At 39.1% G+C, this 23,064-nt stretch overlaps 3 protein-coding genes across 6 annotated transcripts; 2 read left to right on the top strand and 1 right to left on the bottom strand.

The window, feature by feature from the left end:
* The first annotated feature begins 43 nt into the window (after nucleotides 1–43).
* Nucleotides 44–8,587, top strand: LOC145468453 (uncharacterized). Its single transcript, XM_081452184.1, has 5 exons — nucleotides 44–421; nucleotides 556–686; nucleotides 1,620–2,211; nucleotides 2,834–2,884; nucleotides 7,429–8,587. Exons 1-5 carry the CDS (start codon nucleotides 347–349, stop codon nucleotides 8,566–8,568), a joined length of 1,989 nt encoding a protein of 662 aa, XP_081308310.1. The 5' UTR covers nucleotides 44–346; the 3' UTR covers nucleotides 8,569–8,587.
* On the bottom strand, nucleotides 8,486–16,882 carry LOC145468483 (large ribosomal subunit protein eL37A-like). Its single transcript, XM_081452231.1, has 3 exons — nucleotides 16,846–16,882; nucleotides 15,863–15,998; nucleotides 8,486–11,007 (listed from the first exon to the last, which is right to left on the bottom strand). Exons 1-3 carry the CDS (start codon nucleotides 16,846–16,848, stop codon nucleotides 10,838–10,840), a joined length of 309 nt encoding a protein of 102 aa, XP_081308357.1. The 5' UTR covers nucleotides 16,849–16,882; the 3' UTR covers nucleotides 8,486–10,837.
* An 11-nt stretch (nucleotides 16,883–16,893) lies between these two features.
* Nucleotides 16,894–22,557, top strand: LOC145468477 (uncharacterized). Of its 4 annotated transcripts, none has more exons than XR_014042194.1 (9): nucleotides 16,894–17,029; nucleotides 17,109–17,143; nucleotides 17,380–17,454; nucleotides 17,729–17,817; nucleotides 19,374–19,521; nucleotides 20,067–20,192; nucleotides 21,031–21,083; nucleotides 21,698–21,805; nucleotides 22,545–22,557. XR_014042194.1 is itself a non-coding variant. In XM_081452226.1 (8 exons), the coding sequence occupies exons 1-8, from the start codon at nucleotides 16,963–16,965 to the stop codon at nucleotides 21,744–21,746; spliced, it is 645 nt and encodes a 214-aa protein (XP_081308352.1). In that variant the 5' UTR covers nucleotides 16,894–16,962; the 3' UTR covers nucleotides 21,747–21,918. The 4 variants fall into 4 exon arrangements, 1 of the variants encoding a protein (XP_081308352.1); XR_014042195.1 differs by having other exon boundaries at nucleotides 17,726–17,817; nucleotides 19,374–19,440; XR_014042193.1 differs by having other exon boundaries at nucleotides 17,726–17,817.
* Nucleotides 22,558–23,064: the final 507 nt, after the last annotated feature.

Below are 23,064 nucleotides of genomic sequence, written 5' to 3'. Positions count from 1 at the left end.
GTAATCAGTACCAAGTCAGTCGCTTTGCCGTGCTGGTCGCCATGGTTGACAAAGAAAACAATATTGAGTTTATATGTTCCTTTGTGTGCGTTTTTGAAGTCAGCGGCTAATATTTTCAATCAGCTTTCGGTTATTTGCATTTTATTAGAGAATTTGTTGAAGACTTTTGCAGTTTATTTGTGTCATCTTGGGCGCGATTTCTGCAGACACGCTTGACAGCATGTTTGTGGCAGCTGAAAGATGATTCTTTCTTGGATTGTATTTCACGGACTGGGCTGTGTGGAGAGTAGATTGTTTACTCAGGGTGTAAACACCACAACTTAGCGATATTTCATCCAAACGACAAATGGCTTCAAGGTGTATAAGTACTCTTAATGAACTGGACAAGATTTCCGACAGGATCTACTACAAACATTCGAAGGTAAAAATCCTTTACGAGCACAACGGAGAAGTTCGCTAATTGACTCATTGCTTTGCTGTTTCCGTAATTGTGCTAATTATACATTGTTGTCTTTTTCGTATAGTTTGTTTACTCTTTTTATTATAAACTTCTAGGGGAGGTTTCGTGCTGGCATAGAAGCTAAACTCAAAGTTTCCAAAGAGAAGGCCGAGCGATCTTTGCGGGATATTGACAAGGAATCGTCGTGCAGTTACAAGACGGCGTCCAGTTACCGCTCCAGTGTCAGGTAACACATATTTGGTTAGTTACCACTGACGTTGGTTTTACTTTTTCAAGGATTATGCGGACGGATGAGAGATATGACAGATCTTAAAGTATATTTTACAATCTCTTGAAAGTTCTGTGTTTTCCAATGTTAAATGAAGAAAAAAAACCCAAAGCATTTGACTGTAGATCAAGACGTTAGCTTTTATAAAATACGTGAGATACTACGCGCGCTCTCATTGGTCGATAGGTGTGTTTTAATGAGAGTATGTAAACACCGTTTTGACGTTTTAGATTTGCGCCTTTTTTGCGAAACATTATTAGTGCACTCGACTCTGGATTGATCGGTCCAGGTTCGAGCCCTGGCCAGGGACATTGCGTTGTGTTATTGGGCCAGACACTTTACTCTCACAGTGCCTCTCTCCACCCTGGTGTATAAATGGGTACCGGCGACCTATAATGCTGGGGCTAACCCTGCGATGGACTAGCATCCCATCCAGGGGGAGTAGAAATACTCCTAGTCGCTTCATGCTACCGAAACCAGGATAAGCTCAGGCCTGATGGGCCACTTGGCTCGTATACAATATGGCCTCATCTTAACTCTTAGGAGGCTGGGAGAAATCTCAAAAGTTATGCAAACCCTTGAGTGGCTCTTGGGTTTGCATAACTGTCTCAAATTCTCCAAACCCCCCTCATGCTTAATATGAGGCTATGTAAACATGGAAAAAAAGTGCTCTTGACTATTGCTTTTTAAAAATTAAGATCTGGCTTATTTTATACAATAAAATGATGGCTTTGTCTCAAGATACTTTCATGAAAAGAAGTAATAAATAAAGCGTTTTTAAGTGTTTTCAATCCCTTTAACGAAGTGCTCAGAAATTGGTGGTACATCCAACACAAAGCTAAAGCATATCCTCTACTTGGCAAAATAAAAAAAACCTTTTCATTATTTCAGAACATCTGGTTCCACTGTTTCCTCAAGATTCTTTTCTACATCAGCATCAACTACATCAAGATCTATAGCTTCTGAACATCCAAACAAAGGAGGGAAAGACAAAGTGTACAAGCATTCCATGACAAAATCAATCACAAATGGACATAGAGAAAAGATACAAAGAAGGAAACCTAAATCATGCCCAAGCTGTACTTTGTCAAGCAAGACAAGTGGCAGAGATGAAAAAAACCAAGACAATAAAGCTGATATTCCTCGCACTGCATCTTTTTTTGGCAAGTACAATGGAAAAGATTCTGAATATAAACCCACAGTGTGGTTTAATCTGCCGCAAGAAACAAGTGTTGGTGTCATCGACTCATTTGCATGTGACACAAAAAATACAACACCTCTGTGTTACTCAATTAATGTTAAGAAAGGTGAAAGTGTTCCAAATCTTTTGAGGCATAACTTAGAAGTGAGAGTTGGGCAAAATGGTGTAGTTAGAACAGAAAAGAACAGAGAGAAGGTTCCTGAACTTGGTGATGAAAATGCAAAGCAAGGGAAAAAAAGAACTGCTCCATTGAATTGGGAAGAGCAATTGAACTGGCAGAATGTGAGTATCTTATTGTTCGAACATTCAGATGTTCTGTCTTAAATCTCACACCTTTGGCCTGTACCCTATGTTAAATTCGTGGACAAGACACTCACAGCCCAAGTGAATAATATGAAAGATCATTAATTATATATTTGAATTGTGCAATAGCAGAAACAATTAAAGACGGCAAAGATCATCGCATCCTGCAAACCTGGACAGATTTCTGGCTTTGGTTTCACTCTCCTGAAACAAAAGCCAAAAATCTACTATCACAGATAATCACAGTTATACATGCAACTTAGGCAGTTACAAAAATGAAGCCCCCAAAAAACATCAAGCTGTTATGGATTTGAACCCATGACCAGTCCTAAGTTGTGTACACTCTTAGCTGCCTTTATCTTTTGTCTTTAGAAAAAAATATATTCGTGGACTTGTACATCTTCACAATCTACAGGAACATAATAACCCGCATAGAGAGGAGTGCTTATCAAGGAAACTGGTGCTGAGCATCAGATTCTTTAGCTGTGTCAGTTCCCAAAAGGTCATCCTTTAGTATTTTAGAGGAATACCCCAGCCTGTGATATGGAGTTTTTACAACCAAAAGTTACATTTGATGATTGTTATGTGTTGATGTTTGTAGGCTTGTGTCATTTCTGCGGGACTGCAGACAGATGATGATTCATCTTCAAAGGTAAAAGATGTATTTCATCATTTTCTTTTCTTGATCCTGCAAAACTGCTCATAACCTCCTTTGCGGAGATCCTCTAATCTTTATGCTCACCACACATTCCGAACGTCCTGTGTGGGAGGAAATTTGATATGCCCTAAGGGTGTCTGTGTAAGAGGCTAAATTGCTAGGGGTATGGGTGGAGTCCCTGGGGAGGGTTGGATGGTTACACGTCATTGTCAATAAAGTTGCAAGAGTTACATGTAGTGCGTGATCAAGATCTGAAGGGATAAAGGGAAGTGGTCAATCAACATTGTGTAGTTTCAGAAAGTATCAGACCATACCCCTGCCATGAGGGAATTTCACATAAGACCCCCAACCTCCACAGACTTTACATTTTTTGAACACAAAAATAACCCCACCCCTCTGAATTTCCAAGAGTATTATGTACATTCCCACTGACCATTTAACCCTTCTCCCCTCTGGAATTCCGTGGGTGTTTGATCCCCTACTCTTCCAGAATTTCCAATTCCCTCCATTGTGGGGGTATGGATATTTTCTGTAGCCACCCATTCCATATTCATTCAAACTGGAAAATCACTATGGATGACTATTTGCACACAGAATTTAATGTTGATGCTAAACCATACACAAAATAATGTAAATATTACTAAGAACGTATGACTGAAATCCTCCTTTGAACATTTACAGCTTACAGTCAACATAGTTTAATATAACTGCAGTCACTAAACTACGATCGATGTCAAAAAGAACATTTTAATTTGAAATCTTAACTTTCAACTTGAAGTTAAACTCCACAATGAACCAGCATCTTATCAGTGGCCTTCAGCTGCTTTTTTTTTTTTTTTTTTTTTTTTTTCAGCTCTTACTTTTGCCCCTTCCCCTGCACAACAAGCAAATTCATAAATTGTCATATCCACCCCTACGGAAGGTCATTAGAAATTACAAGTGGAACAGGCTTTAAATGCAAAATTTTTGAAGCCACATATTCCAAAGGGGAATCTCCAGATCAGGGGGAGGGGGGGGGGGGTCATACTAGAGAATAGTCCCCAGATCGAGGGGGCGGTCATACCACAAAACCTTCTGTTGTGAGGGGTATGCATATTTATTTTCTGTGTAACTGTCATTTGAACCATACAATCAGGTTTCTGTAGACAAGATTGTGGCAGCTGATGGATGCCTGGCATCAGAATTAAATCATTCTCTCATCTTAATGGGTTAAAAGGTAAACATTATAAAATGTAAAATGAATTTAAAACTTATCGTAAACAGCTAATATTGCAAGTTGTACATTGCTAAAAAGTTGAACTGAGGTTAATGAATATATCTTAAGGTGATTTCTTCAATTTTGTTTAGAGTATTTTTTAAATCGTCAAAGTATTTTACAATTGTAATAGCAAATTAATATAAGCCAGTAACGTCAGTAACTGTTGAGAGTGGATTACACGTCTACGAGCTCTTTAACATTTGTTATACTTTTCAACTGTTTTCGTTCAAATACTTCCATTCCCTCTTGAAGGTAGTTTCACAGTCATTGTAAAGTTGCGTCTTTTTTTTTCAAATGGTCATTCTTAACGGGGATTAGTTCTCTGAAATTTTCTTCTCAAAATCCTTTCCTCCTACTATTAAACTGAGACAAAAAAACCTTTCTTAAAGTTAAAGAAAAGTAGCTAAATCTTTATCAAACTTTTAAGTTTATCTACTATAAAGCTCTGAGGTTTAGAGCTCTAAAGGCTGGTTTTCTCTAGCGACGGGGTCGTAGTCAGAGTAGTAATCAGAAGCGTAAAGCGATACGATCAAGTGAAAATCAAACCGACGGAGTCAGAAGTAGACTACGAGTAGTCTCTCTTTCGCTTAGTCCGTCGTGCGTGACGCGAAAGAAATTCGCGAGAAAAAAATGGCCGCGCGAAATCCTGGGGGCTAGGAGCGCGCGAAAGGAGGGACTACCGCCTAAGCCCAAGAGTTTGCCCTTTCACGGCCGAGTGATTTTTCGGTGTAGGATTTCTCATCTTGACGTCCTCTTATTATCGCCTGTTATCAGTAGCCCCGGGAGATCTGAATAAAATTGCTCTGCTCTACTCTTCAAGTAGCCAGGCAAAAACATATGCCGTGAGAAGTATATCTTCGTTCAGTGTTCGTTCAGCGAAACTGTCAAAGAAGTTTTAAAAAGAAGACGGCGAATGAGGCCTCTTGTAACGATTTTCGCTGCGTCTAAAAGTTATTGCGAAAATTTCAACAGAGTTTCAATCGAGAATTTACATTATACATTATACATTATACATTATACATAGGAGATCATCCAACTGCGGTGAAATGTTTGCCGATAGCAGCGGAAAATTTCAGGTGAATGTCCGGTGTCAAGTGAGAGTCCGGTTCAATCTTTCAAATGGACGGCAGAAAGGCCAAGCTCAGTGAATTTATATTCGCTGACTTAGACGATGCTGTTGAGCGGCGAAATCACTAACACGCTCGCAGTCGGGGTGGAGGCAGAAAGCTTTGCCAAACAAAACACTGGATAAATTTAAATCTTTCCAAAGCGCCTGTTGGCAGATTCGCAAGAACATCACGGCTTGCGAAGCGCGATTCCAACGCTTCGATTTGCTCTGGTACCGTTTCGATTTGCTCCGGTTCCAAAACATTCCTGCAAGACGTCACAGGTATCTCGAATGTTAACAACACGTTGTCAATGCTCCTAACATAAGCCAATCATATTTTTGCGTTGTGAGAGCAACGCATAATTCAAACTCTTGGGCTTAGGCGGTAGTCCCTCCTTTCGCGTGCTCCTCGCCTCCAGGATTTCGCGCGACCATTTTTTTCTCGCGGTTTTCTTTCGCGTCACGCACGACGGACTAAGCGAAAGAGGGACTACTCGTAGTCTAAGTCAGAAGCGGAAAACCGCATCCGCTTATGACTCCGTCGCTTACCGTCCAGTGAAAACTAGATTGTCGGAGTCGGAAGCAAAAGCGGAAAAATAAACCAATCACAATGCTCGATTCCGGGCCTTGTGATTGGTTGGTTCTTCCGCTCTTCTGCTTCCGACTCCAACAATCTAGTTTTCACTGGATCATAAACGAAGGAATCGTAAACGGAATCGGAAGAAATGGAAACGTCCTGATTCTTCCGACTCCGACACCGTCGCTAGTGAAAACCAGCCTTAAAGAGATTCAGACAAATTGACAAACAAAGACAAATTTAAAAACAAACAAACGTTGTAATTGTACGATTAAACTTAACCTCCTTAGAGGTGCGGCATAACATTGTTGAGTAACAGTGTTGAGTATTAGCCACAACCCGTTCTAATGAAGAGTTTGGTCCTTTCCACAAATTTGTGTTATAATGGGATTTCTTTTATAACGAGCGATCGTCGAAATGAACTATAACTTTCTCAGACCATTGCCGCTTCGTTATGTAATTGTATGTCTGTTATCGGTGTTCTAAATCTATTGTAAATGTGCGAGAATACATAACAACTAGCATCTACACTTCAAGGAGCTACGTCACGGTTTGCGCATATTGAAAAGTTTAGCCTCAATTTTTCAAATTCGTCGTTTGTAATCCGTGTTAATCATCTCCATCCTTAGCCATCCTTGTTCCTTTATGGTTTATCATTATCTCTTTGGTGTTTTTCTATCTTATTAAACTGTTATTTTCAGGTTTCCTATTATTTAAAGGTAATTTTGTATGTGGCCAAAATAACTCAAAATACCGTGACTGAGCTCCTTTAAGAGTCATTTTTGCCCTGTCATTATCAATGATAGCCTTTGCACACGTCCACACTACGCCAGAGAAATTTGAAAACGGCGTCATCACTCTGAAAACGCATCAAATGTTTTCCGTCCACACTACGCCGGAGGAATTTGAAAACGCCTTTCTCTTTGAGGGAAACTCTGCCAGGGAAATCTCATGGTTATGATGACGTCATCGTTTTCGGAAACCTCCGTTTGAAAATGCTTTCCGTCCACAGTAAAACGTAAAACCGGCGTTTTCAATTTTCTCTGCTCTGAAAAGCGTTTCCGAAAAGCTCCGTTTTCGTGACGGATTAGTGTGGACCGTAGGCCTAACCGTAGAAAGAAAGCTGCGTTTTCAAATTTTTCCAGCGTAGTGTGGACGGGGCTTTTAGCAATCATTTTGACATCTTTCTGCTGATGTCCAACTTTCTCAGCCAATCAAAGGGCTTGCAAAGAGCATCGAAGCAATTGCAATGAAATTCCAAAGAACAGTGTAGGCATGCAATGCGTGTAAATTAATTTCTATGTACCTAAATCCTCTGCATGTGCTAGTGATAAGCATGAAAGTTGTTTGACTTGACTTGCTGGCTAAATACTTTTGTGTGGCTTTGAAAGAGGAAAATTAAGACAAAGATGTCAAAAAAAAAAAAAACCATGGAAAAACTTCAAGTTATAACAACTTAAACCTGAAACCTTGATATTAATGTTGGAATCCTACACGATGATGAAATACATAGATCTAATGGTACAAATATGGTAGACTCACGGCTTTGTTTGTGAAGTAAGTTCACTTATTGGTAATGCTTGTGTTTTTTGCAGGGCTTGTGTGAAACACATCCAGTAATTTTTCACGAGAGGAAAACGGAGCGAGAGAAAGATTCTAAACGAAACGAGGAAAAAATCCATTCGCCTGCTTACAAACTTAGTTTAGAAACACGCTGGGTTTATCGTGATCGAAGAAACCTGGTTTCCACGCGCGATAAGTGTATTACTGCTGTCGAAGTTGAGGATGCTAGATCTGAAGATGGTGTCAGTGCAGATGGTAAAATCTCTTCTCAACATGGCGTCAATGTCACCGCAGAGGGGCATGCGCAAAATGTGGAAGAGAAGGTTTTGAAGAGAGTTAGCTTCGAAGTTGGAGAAGATAGCTCGGAAAAAGTTGTGGGCGTTATAGAAGCGAAACGCAGCGAAAATAAGGAAGTGAAAAAGTTTGATGAGCTAACGTCTGTAGGTATGAAAACCGATGAATCTAAAAAAGTTAGCTGTCGCAGTGTTCGGAAAATTCGCCCTAAGACAAGTCGAGAGAGAACCCGAACGATTGAAGACGAAATGATGGGGGATGTTAGAAAGCTGCGACGACCTCAAACCGCACCGCCCGGTCCACCATCCACTCCAAGACTCGATGCTGAATCACGATTTTCCAATTGTGTTCCCATCAAAATTCCGACTTCCGAAGCAGTTATGGAAAGCAATAGCTTCGTGAACACGGAAAATCAAACAAGCGAAGAAAAACAAACGTTTGTTGGACATAGTGTAAGCGTAACTCCCGAAGAAGCTGAAGAAAGTCTCATTGAAAATGAGGAATTCCCGGCTTTTTCAGTTGAAATTTCCGCGGGTTCCACGCGCGAGAAAGTTGCCGTACAAGATGGCTCTCCGCGTAAGCGAGTCTCGTTTGGAGACAGTCCCAAGTCGGCGCCTGTTTCGAGAACTGCAACTCCACACCAAGAAGGAAGTATTCCACAACGAGCTAAATCATCCACAGCGTTTCAGCGGAGGCCATACAAGTCGCCTTCGCCCGTTGTTATCGTGTCGGAATCGTCTTTGGAGTTGCCAAAGGATTTACCGCCTGCTCAAGCCCTTGTGGCTCTAAGGAAACAAATTCGCGAAGATTTAGCGCAGCAGAATCGTGACTTACAGTTAGATATTCAACAGTTGTACTTGAAAAAACATTTAGAGTAGCGATTTAAAATAAATGCGCTTTTCTTTAATGGGTTATACTGGTGTGCGCTTTCTTGGTCTGTTGGGTTGAAAGTTACTTTTGTTGTCCAGTCTTTCACTGCTCATATTTTGTGGGGCTTGACAAGAGTCAAAGTCAAAACTGAAGATCAAAAATGTATATTAGCGGGAAACCTCACTGATAATTTGAAAACTGAAATCAAAATTCACGGTTATCCTCGATTAGCTTAGGCCCCGTCCACACTACGGCGGAGGAATTTGAAAACGGAGGTTTCACTCTGAAAATCCACCAAATGCTTTCCGTCCACACTGCGCCGGAGGAATTTAAAAACGCAACAATCACTAGTCTCCTCCGCAGCCGTTTTTTGGGATGTCACGCAACGCGTTGCGTGACATCCCAAAAAACGGCTGCGGAGGAGACTAAACAATCACCGGCCATCTTGCATTTGTGTTTGAGTTAAACTCGAGCAGGAAAAAATCATGATTATCGTGACGTCATCATTTTTCGAAAAGCTACATTTTCAAACTGTTTTCGTCCACACTAAAACGCAAAGCCGGCGTTTTCAAATTCCTACAGTCTGGAGAGCGTTTTCGGAAAGCTCCATTTTCGTGACGGATTAGTGTGGACAGAAGGCCTAACCGGAGAAGTAAAGCCCCGTTTTCAAATTCCTCTGGTGTAACCTGGCAAAACGCGAATTAACAAATTGGCGTCAGTTTTTCATGGTCTGTCCTGTTATTGATAATGAATTTCGTCATAACATTGTCAAAGTAGCTGTGGATCCGCAGATTACTTCTACGATGTTATGACGAAATTCATTGTCAATAACAGGACAGACGCATAAAAAACTGACGTCAGTTTGTTTTTTTACGATAACAGATTGTCAAATTGTCCGCTCTCGCTCGTTGACGCATCGCACAAATTATAAATTCATGTGTCCGTCCGCATACTGACAATAAAATAAGCCAATGAGCGCGCGGGAATTTCTGCAGTTATCGTAAAAAAAGAATTGTTCTATTCCTCATTTGGGGATATCTCGTGATAATACAAAAATATAGATTCGTCTCTAAGGTTTCCTGTTTCAAATGAGAGATTTTACAATTCCAAGGATAAAGAAGACCGCTGTTCGGGTAGCTTTTCCTTGAAATCCACGCACCATGTTTCATGCAAGGCCGGTCGAGCCAGATCGAATTGCATTCGCAGAAATACGGCAGAAAGGTAAAAACATCCCACCCACTTCAATTAGCTTAACTTCAAGTATGTCCTTCTTTCGCTTGGTCCGTTGAGCCTGAACGCCTGGAAGGCGCTACATGGCCTTCATGTACCAGTCGACGTAACAAGCATATTTTGGTTCCGGTTTCCGATTTGTCTGTCAGCTATGACCGAAAACGCGCGGGCGCTGGAAACGACATTAACATTCTACTTTTTGCAGCAACATCACCCGCGGTAGAACTGGATATAATAATACCATTTCTTAAAAATAACTCGACAGGGATTTGCGATGGGAATGTAAAGGTCGAGAGGGGATTATCTCTCCTATTCTTCATCCTCTCTTGGTATCTCTGGTAGCAGTCTCCCATTTTGACGTTGTGCATTTTGAGGTGTTGTATTAAATATAACAAATTTAGTGGTTTATTGGAGACTATTCCAGTTCAAAGCCTCGCGAGTAAACTGTTTGATAGCTCAAATAAGTGGTTAACTTCAATCTATATATTTACGACTATGAGACGTTTTCTCACCCAGGATGGCTCTGTATTGGGGGTGGCTGACCATGTTCAATGTTCTTTAGCTTCTTTTGAAAGGTGCCTCAAGCATTCCTGTCCCTCCGCGGTTTCATCGCATTGATATGTCAATTCTTACTCAATTCTTACTGAGTAAAGCTCATAAATTTTGATGAAAAAAAATTAATCCGGAACCTTCTGTTGAAACCATACCCAGAACCCTCTGTTCCTCTAGGTAGCTGGTGGGGTCGTGGCATGTGGAAAGAGTGGTTCTAGAGACACATGATTGGGTTGATTCTTGGACTAAGCTGGTTTTCAATTCTAATTCAATGCTTTTTTTCAGAAAATATCCACTGCTTATCGAACTAAAACTGTTCAACTAGAGCATCAACAATTAAGGGAATTTAACACAAAAATTAATCTGGCAGGAAGTTGCATTCATATGTTTCCAAATGGAGGATGCGAAGGACTTACAGTAGGTGCTGTGATCAAATCAAAGTCAGACAACATTTTCGTTGTTGGAAGAAAACAGTTTTATTACATGTACTTTTCCTCATTGGTTAGCGGCACTGGAGGCGGCAGCGGCACCACTTTTCTTCTTTTGGGACTTGGCCTCAGTTCCCTCTCTGAATCCATTCTTAAAGCGGCGGTACAGCACTTTGAGGTGGCGCATGCGGCCAGTTCCTGTGGTCTTTCTTCGCTTTGCCTTGATGCTCCAGTTAACTAAAAGAAAAGTTAGGATATTTTAAGAACTTTCAAACAGTTTTTACGAAGGCAGCTTGTCATTTGAACAGAAAGACTGTGAGACTGGCTCTCTTTTCCTCAAAAATCTGTGGGGGAGAACGCAAAACAAGTAAGCGTGCCAGCGTGACTGTGAGTGGCGATGCCGTGAGCTGCTCATAGCGTGGGCGTTAGAAGATGAGCGAAAAGAGAGACTGCAATGGTTTTATACAACATTTTTGATGCGAGGCTATGGAACGCCAGAACTGTCTTATGATACTTTTTTTTATTATATTGGGTGGTTATGTCATTATATTGAGTAGTTATGTTATTATATTCGGTGATTAACTCATTATACTCGGTGCTTATTCCATTATACTCGGTGCTTATGTCTTTATATGCGGTGCTGTCTTCATTATATTCGGTGCTTATTCATTATATTCGGTGCTTCCCTCGTTATATTCGGTGCTTTCTTCGTTATATTCGGTGCTTTTTTCCTTATACTCGGTGCTGTCTTTATTATATTCGGTGCTTATTCCATTATATTCGGTGCTTACTTCATTATATTCGGTGCCTACTTCATTATATCCGGTGCTTACTTCATTATATTCGGTGCTTACTTCATTATATTCGGTGCTTACTTCATTATATTCGGTGCTTACTTCATTATATTCGGTGCTTACTTCATTATATTCGGTGCTTACTTCATTATATTCGGTGCTTACTTCATTATATTCGGTGCTTATTTCATTATATTCGGTGCTTACTTCATTATATTCGGTGCTTACTTCATTATATTCGGTGCTTATTTCATTATATTCGGTGCTTTCTTCGATATGATCGTCACCAGTCTTCGCAAGGGGTCGTACAATTTGGAGGTAGTCTAGGGAAAGCCGGGAAAAACGGGTGTCACGAAAACTCAGACCCCGAAACAGACCCCGAAAACTCAGACCCCTCGAAATTAAAAACTCAATTGTTATCACCCGAATTGCTCTATGGCCACAATGGGGCGAGATGTTTATCTTCTCCGGTTTATGTTGTCGCGTCGATCGAACGGTGAAACACAAATATTTAACTTCTCAGGTTTATCGCTGTCGCGTCGGTCAAACAGTGAAGAACTAACAAGGTTTAGAACAGCAGCCGACACTGCTTTTCAAAACAGACCTTTTTTATGCAATCGTATGCAGCAAATAAATGTGTTGTTCTCTGAAACATACTCGTTTGATCGCAATCTGCTTTTTGACTTTATGTGCGTTGCGTGACTGTCGGCACGTAAAAAGTCAACACGTAAAAAGCACGTGAAGGTCGAACCGATTGAACCGCCATGTCTGGTCTCGAAATGTGAGTGAACGAAAATTGAAATGAAGAATACAAAAGCAAAAACCGACACAACTTCTGGTTTTTTCCGTTGTGGCAAAAACTGTGCTACTTGTCCCTACATTTCTCACGGACTTACTACATATACCTTCTTTTCTACCGGGGAAACGCGCGCCATAAAATCCAACCTGACCTGTGACACTAAAAACCTCATCTACATGATTCAATGTAACCGCTGTAATTTACAATACATAGGAGAGACGAAACGACGATTAAAAGACCGATTTAATGAACACCGCCGTACCATAGATAACCCTAACAACAAATCTAAACCTACTACGGCCGCCGAACATTTCCTGTCCTCTCCTAACCACACTGCTAACGACATGCAATTAATCCCCATCGAAAAAATCGTTTCTAACCGAGACTCTATCCGTACGGCCAGGGAAGCTTTTTTAATTCAAAAAGGCAGAACAATTGATCCTAATGGTCTGAACATCCGCGAAGAAACATATTAATTGTTTCCATTTGTTTTATTTTATTATGTTCTTTCATCATGTTATTTTATTTTACCGTATGCTTATCTTCAATTTACACGATCAATTACTTTTGCGTAGTCCGGTATTACGTAAATATCGGCTACATAAAAACACGCACCAATGTAAAATCTTCCATTGTACCTGAACAAGGCTGGTTTGGCCAGCCGAAATATAGTACACCTTCAAAAAATCATTCTACGTTGTGTCGGTTTTTGCTTTTGTATTCTTCATTTCAATTTTCGTTCACTCACATTTCGAGACCAGACATGGCGGTTCAATCGGTTCGACCTTCACGTGCTTTTTACGTGTTGACTTTTTACGTGCCGACAGTCACGCAACGTACATAAAGTCAAAAAGCAGATTGCGATCAAACGAGTATGTTTCAGAGAACAACACATTTATTTGCTGCATACGATTGCATAAAAAAGGTCTGTTTTGAAAAGCAGTGTCGGCTGCTGTTCTAAACCTTGTTAGTTCTTCACTGTTTGACCGACGCGACAGCGATAAACCTGAGAAGTTAAATATTTGTGTTTCACCGTTCGATCGACGCGACAACATAAACCGGAGAAGATAAACATCTCGCCCCATTGTGGCCATAGAGCAATTCGGGTGATAACAATTGAGTTTTTAATTTCAAGGGGTCTGAGTTTTCGGGGTCTGTTTCGGGGTCTGAGTTTTCGTGACACCCGTTTTTCCCGGCTTTCCCTAGACTACCTCCAAATTGTACGACCCCTTGCGAAGACTGGTGACGATCATATCGAAGAAAGCACCGAATATAATGAAATAAGCACCGAATATAATGAAGTAAGCACCGAATATAATGAAGTAAGCACCGAATATAATGAAGTAAGCACCGAATATAATGAAGTAAGCACCGAATATAATGAAGTAAGCACCGAATATAATGAAGTAAGCACCGAATATAATGAGGTAAGCACCGAATATAATGAAGTAAGCACCGAATATAATGAAGTAAGCACCGAATATAATGAAGTAAGCACCGAATATAATGAAGTAAGCACCGAATATAATGAAGTAAGCACCGAATATAATGAAGTAAGCACCGAATATAATGAAGTAGGCACCGAATATAATGAAGTAAGCACCGAATATAATGGAATAAGCACCGAATATAATAAAGACAGCACCGAATATAAGGAAAAAAGCACCGAATATAACGAAGAAAACACCGAATATAACGAGGGAAGCACCGAATATAATGGAATAAGCACCGAATATAATGAAGACAGCACCGCATATAAAGACATAAGCACCGAGTATAATGGAATAAGCACCGAGTATAATGAGTTAATCACCGAATATAATAACATAACTACTCAATATAATGACATAACCACCCAATATAATAAAAAAAAGTATCATAAGACAGTTCTGGCGTTCCATACGAGGCACTCTGATGGAGTAATTCAATTGGTCAATCCACCAAGTTATGACACACATCTGTTAGTAACCTTTATTATAGAGTTTGGCATGGGCTGCATGTTACTTATTAAGTAACATGCAGCCCATGCCAAACTCTGTTGTCAATGTCTGTCTCCTACGGTGTGACCCCTACGGTTTGTGACATTTGCCGCTCTTTTTTAAATTTTGATCTTGCAACCTTTCCATTGGTTCTATGCTTCACACTTGTTTTTGAAGGACTGTGGTATTAGGAGGACTTAAAAGTAGAGTAGAACCATTTGGACAAGCAGTACGACAATTTTTGAGTGGTCATAGGTCTGGTTTCAGCTGCAATCTGTCAAACCATTCATCACATCTTACCCGATATAGCTCTGGTTGATTTGTGTAAAAAATTAGACACTGGAGTGTCATGTTCAAAAAAGGGCAGAGGTGTCATTGATGCAACCTGTCAAAGTAGCATCCAAAATGTTGTATGAAACCACTGCAGTTTCTTGTTTCGCTTGTCTTCCGACGCCTGCACTTCATGCTCTCAGTCACGGTCTCACGCTTACTTGGTTTAAGTTCTGCCCCACGGGTTTTTGAGGAAAAGAGAGACTGCTCACTGTCTATTGAAGTGATTTCAATAGGCGATATTAGTATTCCCAGTACTGGAATGGAACTAGCTTGCAACTAAGGCTAATGCAGAGAGTCTTTTCAAATGCAAATGACATGATCTCTTTTTAATGTTATTCCACTGCCGAGCCTCCATTACAAGCTTAGTTAAAGTCCAATACCAAGAACACGAATATGGTCTATTAGTATCGAGACTAATTATCCTGGGTCAACCTGGGTCAGCTTTCTAGCATTTTAAATCCCTTTGTCCAACATTTTTCTGATTTCTATGGCTGAAAAGTTGTTTCATCTAGGAATATGACAAAGAACCAAGGGTTTCATTAAGGGACAGGCACCAGGCAAATTGACTGACTGTGAGGATGACACTGTCCACCTGGTTTGACCAACGTTTTTCTAGTAAAGAAGAAGTTCAGTTCAGAAAGTTTTGCCCGCCTGTGAAAACCATTTGTCCTCCTACTGAAAAATTATGAAACCCCTGAAAGAACAGAAGCATTGAGCCTCTCATCCATAATCAGGATTAACACAAAACTTTGAATTTAATTCATGTAAGTGGTCACAATTGTTACAAACAAAAACAGAAACAAACTCTCAAAAGCGAGCAGTAATGTAAATGCAAGTGTAAAAAATGTAAATCTTCTTTAGAGTGGTAATGCACTTAGCTATACAAGCACTAAGCTTAACTAGTTTACGGGCATGCTAATGAAACAAAGGAAACAAATATTTCAAAATAAATGTAACATAGTTAAAAATCCCAACTAGCAGGAGACAGACCAGTTGGCTATTTGCAAAACGTGACTGGAGATTTGAAATTGGGACTACCGAGAAACAAATTCTGCTAGTGGCAGGGTGGAGGCCTTGAACCCAGGACCTCCGGATTACAACACCAGCGCCCTAAATCACTTGGCCATGCTGCTGAGAGGTTTAGAGCTTTAAGGGTTCACGTTTCTATTTGCTATCAAGAGACTTACATTTCCTGATCCTAGCAGCTGGGTAGCCACATGAAGCACACCGCTTTTTCTGGATATGGTAAGATGATCGACCACAGCGCACACAAAGGGTGTGTGTTTTGTTATGGCGCTTACCAAAACTAGATGTTCCCTTCGTCTGTGAATGAAAATAGTAATAATAACATGTTTAAGAACAGTTTACTGAAGAGCATGTTTAAAACACAAAATGGCAAAATGGCACAAAACAATGTGGGATACAGTTAACCTATGCAATTATCGAGAGCTAGCCACCTTCAACTCAGTGATATTTAGGCTAAGCTGAGCATTATTTAGCCTGACCAGAGTGCTATTTAGGCTAACCTGAGCGTTATGTAGGCTAACTGTGTTGAAATGTTGTCAATTTGTGTTTTGAACACCACAGTCTGAAGGGATTCAGATGCACAATCGTGCCAAGAACTGTTTGCTTTAGAGACAAAAACAAGCTCTATGCTTTACTCTAACACTTCATGTATTTTAGTCTTGCAACGTGAAGCATAAAGAATTCTTTCATTTTCTCATGATAATCATTCCACAAAAAAGTTTGAGAAGAAAAGTTAAAGTTAGTTCCATTTCGTGTGGTATTTAGCCAAAGAAGAGGTTTATTGACAGAAACTCGCTAATTTTGCCTTTTCCAATTTGGTTATTCTGATTTGCCTCTTCCAAAACTTTTAGATTTTAACCCCTGCTTGACGCTTTAAGTTAACATGAGTTGAAAAATAAGCAGAAGACAATATGAAAGGAAAGATCTGAGGGAAAAGTATTTCCAGAGCTCCAAAACAGAACCTCGTTGCTACACGGTAGCAAAATTTCACCACCAAATATCAGTGACTCGATGAATCAAAAATACACGCCACAAATCGACGTAAGGGAGGGTAGTTTATAATTCCAGCATGTAAGATTCGAATTTTAGTCATTCTACAGGAAGATGGAAGTGGATTTTAACGTGAGGGATACAAAATTCTCACCATTTCTTGATAAGGCCGTAAAAGAGAGAACGGCTTGGGAACCAGGCACAACACATATTCCCATAAGGCCGCGCGTCACTTGGGTTGAGCCTGCAGTATGTAGGGTTCAAAACAAACATGGCGCGGAATTGTGAGAAGAAGCTCATTGGTCTTAACAGATTATGGCTGGCAAAACAGCAAAAAGGTTTATTTCTATATTGTTTTTGACTCGATATTGTCTAATATGGGTTTTGAATATTCTTTCCTTTGACGTTTTATTGCAGAGGAACTGGAAAAAAGTCCAAAGAGGCCACATCTAGTAAGCATCAAATTGTTTAGTTTTTGAGTAAAAGCTCTTTTATAAATAGCCAATTAAATAGCCAGGTTTCCATTTACTTATGTATTTTATGACTTAAGAAATAAGTTTGGGTGAAACAAAGAAAACCAAAGAAAGATAAGCAGTAATAATTAACAGTTTGATGATACGATTGGTGATTTGTTTGTTATTCTGACAATATCAATGTGACTAAATCTGTAATATATTTTTCACTCTAGCGCTCCTTAAACAGTGCTACAGAAGTCAAAAGGTGGATCCCTGGAATTAAAAGGGAAATGGATTATTATTTAGATGTAAGTTAATATAGTAGTAATTTAGTGGTTTCATTCCAGAACTACTAATATTTCGATTCTGCTTGTCTGAGATTGTTAAATGTAAGTTCTTGGACAGGAATTTTCAATCTTAGTGCGTCTTTCCACCTAGGGCTATAGATGGGGAGACAGGAAGGGGAGTAAGATTTGATGGCACTTAACAATTCGTTTACGACTAAATTAAATTAGATATTTTAGATCAATATTTAGTCAATATTATTTTAATCTACATGTATGAAATTGTGCTTCATAGCAGCTATCTGGAGCTAGACAACACCGGTATCCTGACACAAAAATAAAAGAATTTGAAAATAAGGTGGAAGAACTTGAAAACGAATATAAAAGGTAAAATGTTTAATTTAACTTCTTAATTACCTACAATGTTTGTCAACACAGGTCGATGTTAATTATTAAGAAGATGGGAAATAATCAGAATGAAAATAATTCTCCACCAAGCCATTTGCACTGTCTTCAGCAGGAGACATGACTGTGAGGAGATTTAATGCAATGCTTATATTCATGCAATGCTGCATAACTATTCCAGTATTACTTGAACTACATTAGATGCCTGTATATTCATGAACATATAACATTCAAGGTTATACATTATGGTTGGCATACACAAGGGGACTAGTGCCTGCGTCTAGTCCCTGCAACTAGTCCCCTGAAGAGTTTACCCGAAGGGACTGGTCGCAGGGACTTGTTCCATGAACAGTTCACACGAAGCATTTTGAGGAACAAGTCGCAGGGACTTGTCCCAAAAATTCAAACCAGTTTGAATTCGTGGGACTAGTCGCAGGGACCAAATTTTAGTCCCTGTGAAATTGAAAGAAAGAGAAAAAAAACCTCTCTGACACGTTGAAAGTCTGATTTAATTAATTTGCACTTTAACTTGGTGCCACGCAGTCTTCAAAGAACATTTGAACAGTTTTCATAATTTTACCTTTAAAAGAATGTCATAATATGCCCATTAAATAAAGATATTAAACTGCTACTGCAGAGACGTAAAAACCATCCAGAAATGAAAGCATCTTTTTCGTTTAATATCCTGGGAACAATAGCCGATAACTTGTCAGCTCTAATTGAATTTACTCCCATATAAAAAACAAAAGTGTTGAGCTACCATTTGTGACTAAAGATAGCAAACATCTCGTGGGAACAAGTGGTGACGATTCGTCAGCTCTAATTGAATATACTCTGTTGTGAAAAACAAGGGTGTCAAATTACCCTTTGTTACTAAAAAACAAAAATATCTTGTTATATTTGCATGCAACAAGAACAAAACAATCATTACCTGCACTTACTATCGTAAACATTAGAACTGTTTCAAATCTAAATAGTCTCATCTCCTCTAAAACATTTCCTTAGAGCTAGAAGCGACTATTCGTGACCTCTAATTGAATTTACTCCTTGTGAAAAACAAAAGTATCAAGTTACCTTTGTAACTAAAAATAAAAATATCTCGTGCCATTTGCATACTACTAGCTCATGAACTGTTTCAAAACTCAAGGCTGATCTCCTTCATAACTTAACTCCTCAGCCTAACCCACAGAAAATGTCGAAGTAAGCCCAATATATGAATACTTCTTCCTCTTTTATAGAAGAATAGATATGGCCGTTCTAAACTGTATTGGGAACAAATCTTCTTACATACCATTTACCTTTACAACAAGAAATTTGATTGGCTGTTTATAGTAGATCCAATTTGATTGGTGTGACATACATACATCACTCACTCACTCACTCACTCACTCACTCATCCATTGACCCATCCATAACATACCCCGACGTGCCAACTAAGAGGTATTTTTTTTACAAAAAAATAACTCAAAAATGGTACCCTACTCAGTTAGTTTCATTTATTAATTAGTTATTTATGATTTCCTGTTATTAATTAACAGATTTGTGAGAAAGGTTTATGAGTTGGATCCAAGTACAATAGGGGTTCCATGGCAACCAAGAGGATATGTCAGTAAACGGAAGAATTTAGAAAACTCTCAAACAGAAGTGAAACCTAAAAAGATTTGCACTCCATTACTGGAAGGAGAGGTTTGTTAAATTTGATCTGCTGTTATAAACTGTTCACAAAGTGTCTTTTAGAAGGAAAGAGCAAGGCTTAATTAAGAGGGGTATATGACTGTAGGAAAATATTGATGTTTATAATGAGGATTATAGAATAGCTGAGATACTATGCACGCTCTCATTGGTCGATAGGTGTGTTTAGATGAGAGTATGTAAACAGGACTGACGTATTAGTATTCCATTCTGGAGAATGTTTTTATAAAAGCAGTAGAGTACTGTAAAACAGTTTCAATCTGTGTTTACATTAAGCCTCATCTAAACACTTGGGGGTTTGGGAGAATTTAAGACAGTTACAGTTGTTATGCAAACCCTTGACTGCTCTCCAAACCTGCCTCATGTTTAGATGAGTCAATGTAAACATGGAAAAATTTTTTCTATTGCTAAATTAATAGCTGGATAGCACTTAATATTAACTAAATATATAAAATAGAGGAGATTAATAGTCAGAGCTTACTGTTTTACTGATGATGTCGCTTTGAGAAGTGTATGATTGGTTGTCTTTGACTCATCAGGTGAGAAAATCCATCAGCACAAAAAGTGATGATCAGTCCCACTGTAGCAAGTCTTACAAACGTACAGACTGTACATCATCATCTAGTACAGAACAGGGTTCAGACCAGGCTTTGAAAATAAACAAGGTACTTGAATGTGTACTGTAACTTTAGAAGTAAAAAATCTAACAGCTGATTATCCGATAAATTAGGCCTGGGGATCAGAGGAAAACTGCTAGCTTCGCATACATGACTCGCTATAATTAATTCACTTTGAACATGGGTTCTATATAGCAAGGCTTTGATTATGAGCCGCTGTTCCAGAAAGAAGCCCACACTTCTTGAGGACAAGGAATGAAGACAGTGACAGAACTTTAGCTCAGCTGATTTGCTGAACATGTTCTTTCCTCAGCATTCAGTCCAATTACCAACAATATTGAAATATTTTCCGTATTTTCATGTTTTTGTGAGGCAACCAATGGAAGTAAAGGGGTGGAAGTGAAGCCTTGGAGCCGACTGGCTCATAGCTGCCGGAGCTTATCCTGGTTTCTGTAGCATGAAGCAGTAGGAGTATTTCTACTCCCCTTGGACGGGATTTTCATTTATCGCAGGTCACTCCCCCACAATTTGTTAGGTTTCCCCAACAATTTGCCGGTACCCATTTATGCTCCTGGCTGGAGAGAGGTACCGTGAGAGTCAAGTGTCTTGCCCAAGAACACAACACAGTGTCCCTGGCCAGGGCTCAAACCCGGACTACTAGATCCGGGAACAAGTGCACTAACCATGAGGCCACCGTGCCTCCACAAGGGGGTGGAAGATTGTCACAAAAAGAAATTTCATGTGCCATCGATGTGATCATTCAATAACATTACAGGCATATGACTGAATCACGATTTCTGCAGTACTCTTCAGGAGAATTGATTAGTACATATTTCAAATCATGTGGTTCACATTATGTATTACTAATTTAATTTTTATATTGCAGGATAATGATTTCAAAAATGTTACCTTAGATGATGTGGATGTTCAAGCCAAAAAGTAAGTTTCATGATATAAAACTTGATATAGTTTGTTTGATCAGATGAGTTTGTAGAAGTCTTGCATTTCAGAGTCACGCTCATCGTACCTAATCATACCTTTTTGGTACGCTTTGGCGGCATACCAGGAGAGTTTGGTCGAGCCATGGTTCATATTTTGGCAAGACGTAGTCAAGCCAAAATACCCATGGCAAGACCAAACCAGCCCGGTATGTTGCCAAAGTATACCAAAAAGGTTCGATTAGGTATTTACCGTTCCCAAATATGGCCAAGTGATCATGATATCATAGCCATATCAGGTCAGTGACTTGATATGACAGGATATTAGGCTTCTGATTGGCTAATTGCAAATTTGGGTGTGGTATGTTACAAAATATTGCTTGCAGTAAAAGAAGTCAAACCAATGTTTCCTTACCAATTACACAGTGCCATTCACCCATTCCATAACAACACAGAACATGAAGAGAGTTAGTTAATTAGCACAACACACTGTTTATATCAGGAAAAAAAAAAACAAGAAATGTTTTTCTTAGTTCTAGCTATCTAACCATTGATAATTTGTTTTGGAATGTTAGGAACAGAGCTAATAAGTTCAAAATAAATATATCTTGTCAGTATTCTAGGTTTGGATTATGAATCTTCTAGTGATTCTGATGTTTCATGACAAAGCTGACAATACCCAGGAAAAACAGGGCAATCATTTAAAGAACATGATGTAACAAGGTAATGTAAAAAAACATGTATGAAGAGAACATCTGAGAGCGTAATTATAATAATCAATTCTTAAAAACAATATTAGAGTGCCAAGAAAAATCAAACTTTTTTATTTAGCATTACTGGTCAGCCCTCCACCAGTTTTATTTTCAATAGTTGTTTATTTATTTGCAGCTGAGTGTCCTCAATTATAATAGCACAGCAGTGCTAAATACTTGATGTCATTCATAAATTTTTTGTTGTCATTTTATTTAGCTTGAATAGTTCAGTGTTATTAACTTTTGAAATCAGCAAGGGCCCAGTGACTGGCACACTGTAGCTTATCAACACAGTACTAACAGTCTTAGTTAGCCAGGATGGTCTAAAAAATATGTGCCAAATTAAAGCTGAAAGGTTTCCTATAAACTTGTGCATGTCCCAGTCTGTTGCAAATTCCTTGCCTTTATCACTCTGTCAGTTTGTTAACTGCAACTAGAGCAACCTCCACTTGCTCCTTGCAGTTCTCTTTTGATTGTCTAGAGGTGAACAGGGGTGGCTATGATTGCAGGCTAGCAGTTCAGTGGTTGTCCTAAAGAAATACCTGTGCAGTGAAAACACATGTACCAAATGAAGTCATTTACAAATCCAACTGATCTACTTTTTTGAGTTCCCATGGTGATCTTGAAAAAAGAGCTAGATAATAATATTGGCTCAGTCAATATTTCTTTTTTTCCTTTTCATTTTTTTGTTATTTTTTCGTTGCCTTTAGGTTCTTCAAGCAAAGAAGTTTTACATTCTTTAAATACCACACACTGTGAAGATGTCAACCATAGAGAAAAAAGTGCTTTAAAAAAGAAAGAAAAAGTTATTCAGTAGTATAATTTGTAGATGAATACTTGTAGGTAATAAAGAAAATTATAGTTGTACAAAAATGTTGAACAAGAAAATGAATTGTGTGATTAATGCCCAGGGAAGGTACAACTGAAAAGCCCTATTGGTAAAAAAAAATTTAAATACATAAATGGATGGAATTTAGCAACTCATCTTGGTAAAACTGATAGTCTGGAAAATATTATAGCAAGTTGGGGCATTTTTGGTACCTAGTCTACATATGTTATGTTACAAATAAAACATAGTCTGGCATTAAAGAAGGCTTCAGTGTTACAACACATACCCATCCAAAAATTCAAGAGTTAATCCCCTCCCTACATGCGTTATATCAGATATATGCTCTGTCTATGACTGGGAGATTGACTTATATTGAAAATAGGATATCAACTGTCACTGTA

The sequence above is a fragment of the Orbicella franksi genome, chromosome 14, assembly GCF_964199315.1.
Source record: "Orbicella franksi chromosome 14, jaOrbFran1.1, whole genome shotgun sequence".
Lineage (NCBI taxonomy): Eukaryota > Metazoa > Cnidaria > Anthozoa > Scleractinia > Merulinidae > Orbicella > Orbicella franksi.
This window is presented reverse-complemented; position numbering and strand designations above follow the sequence as displayed.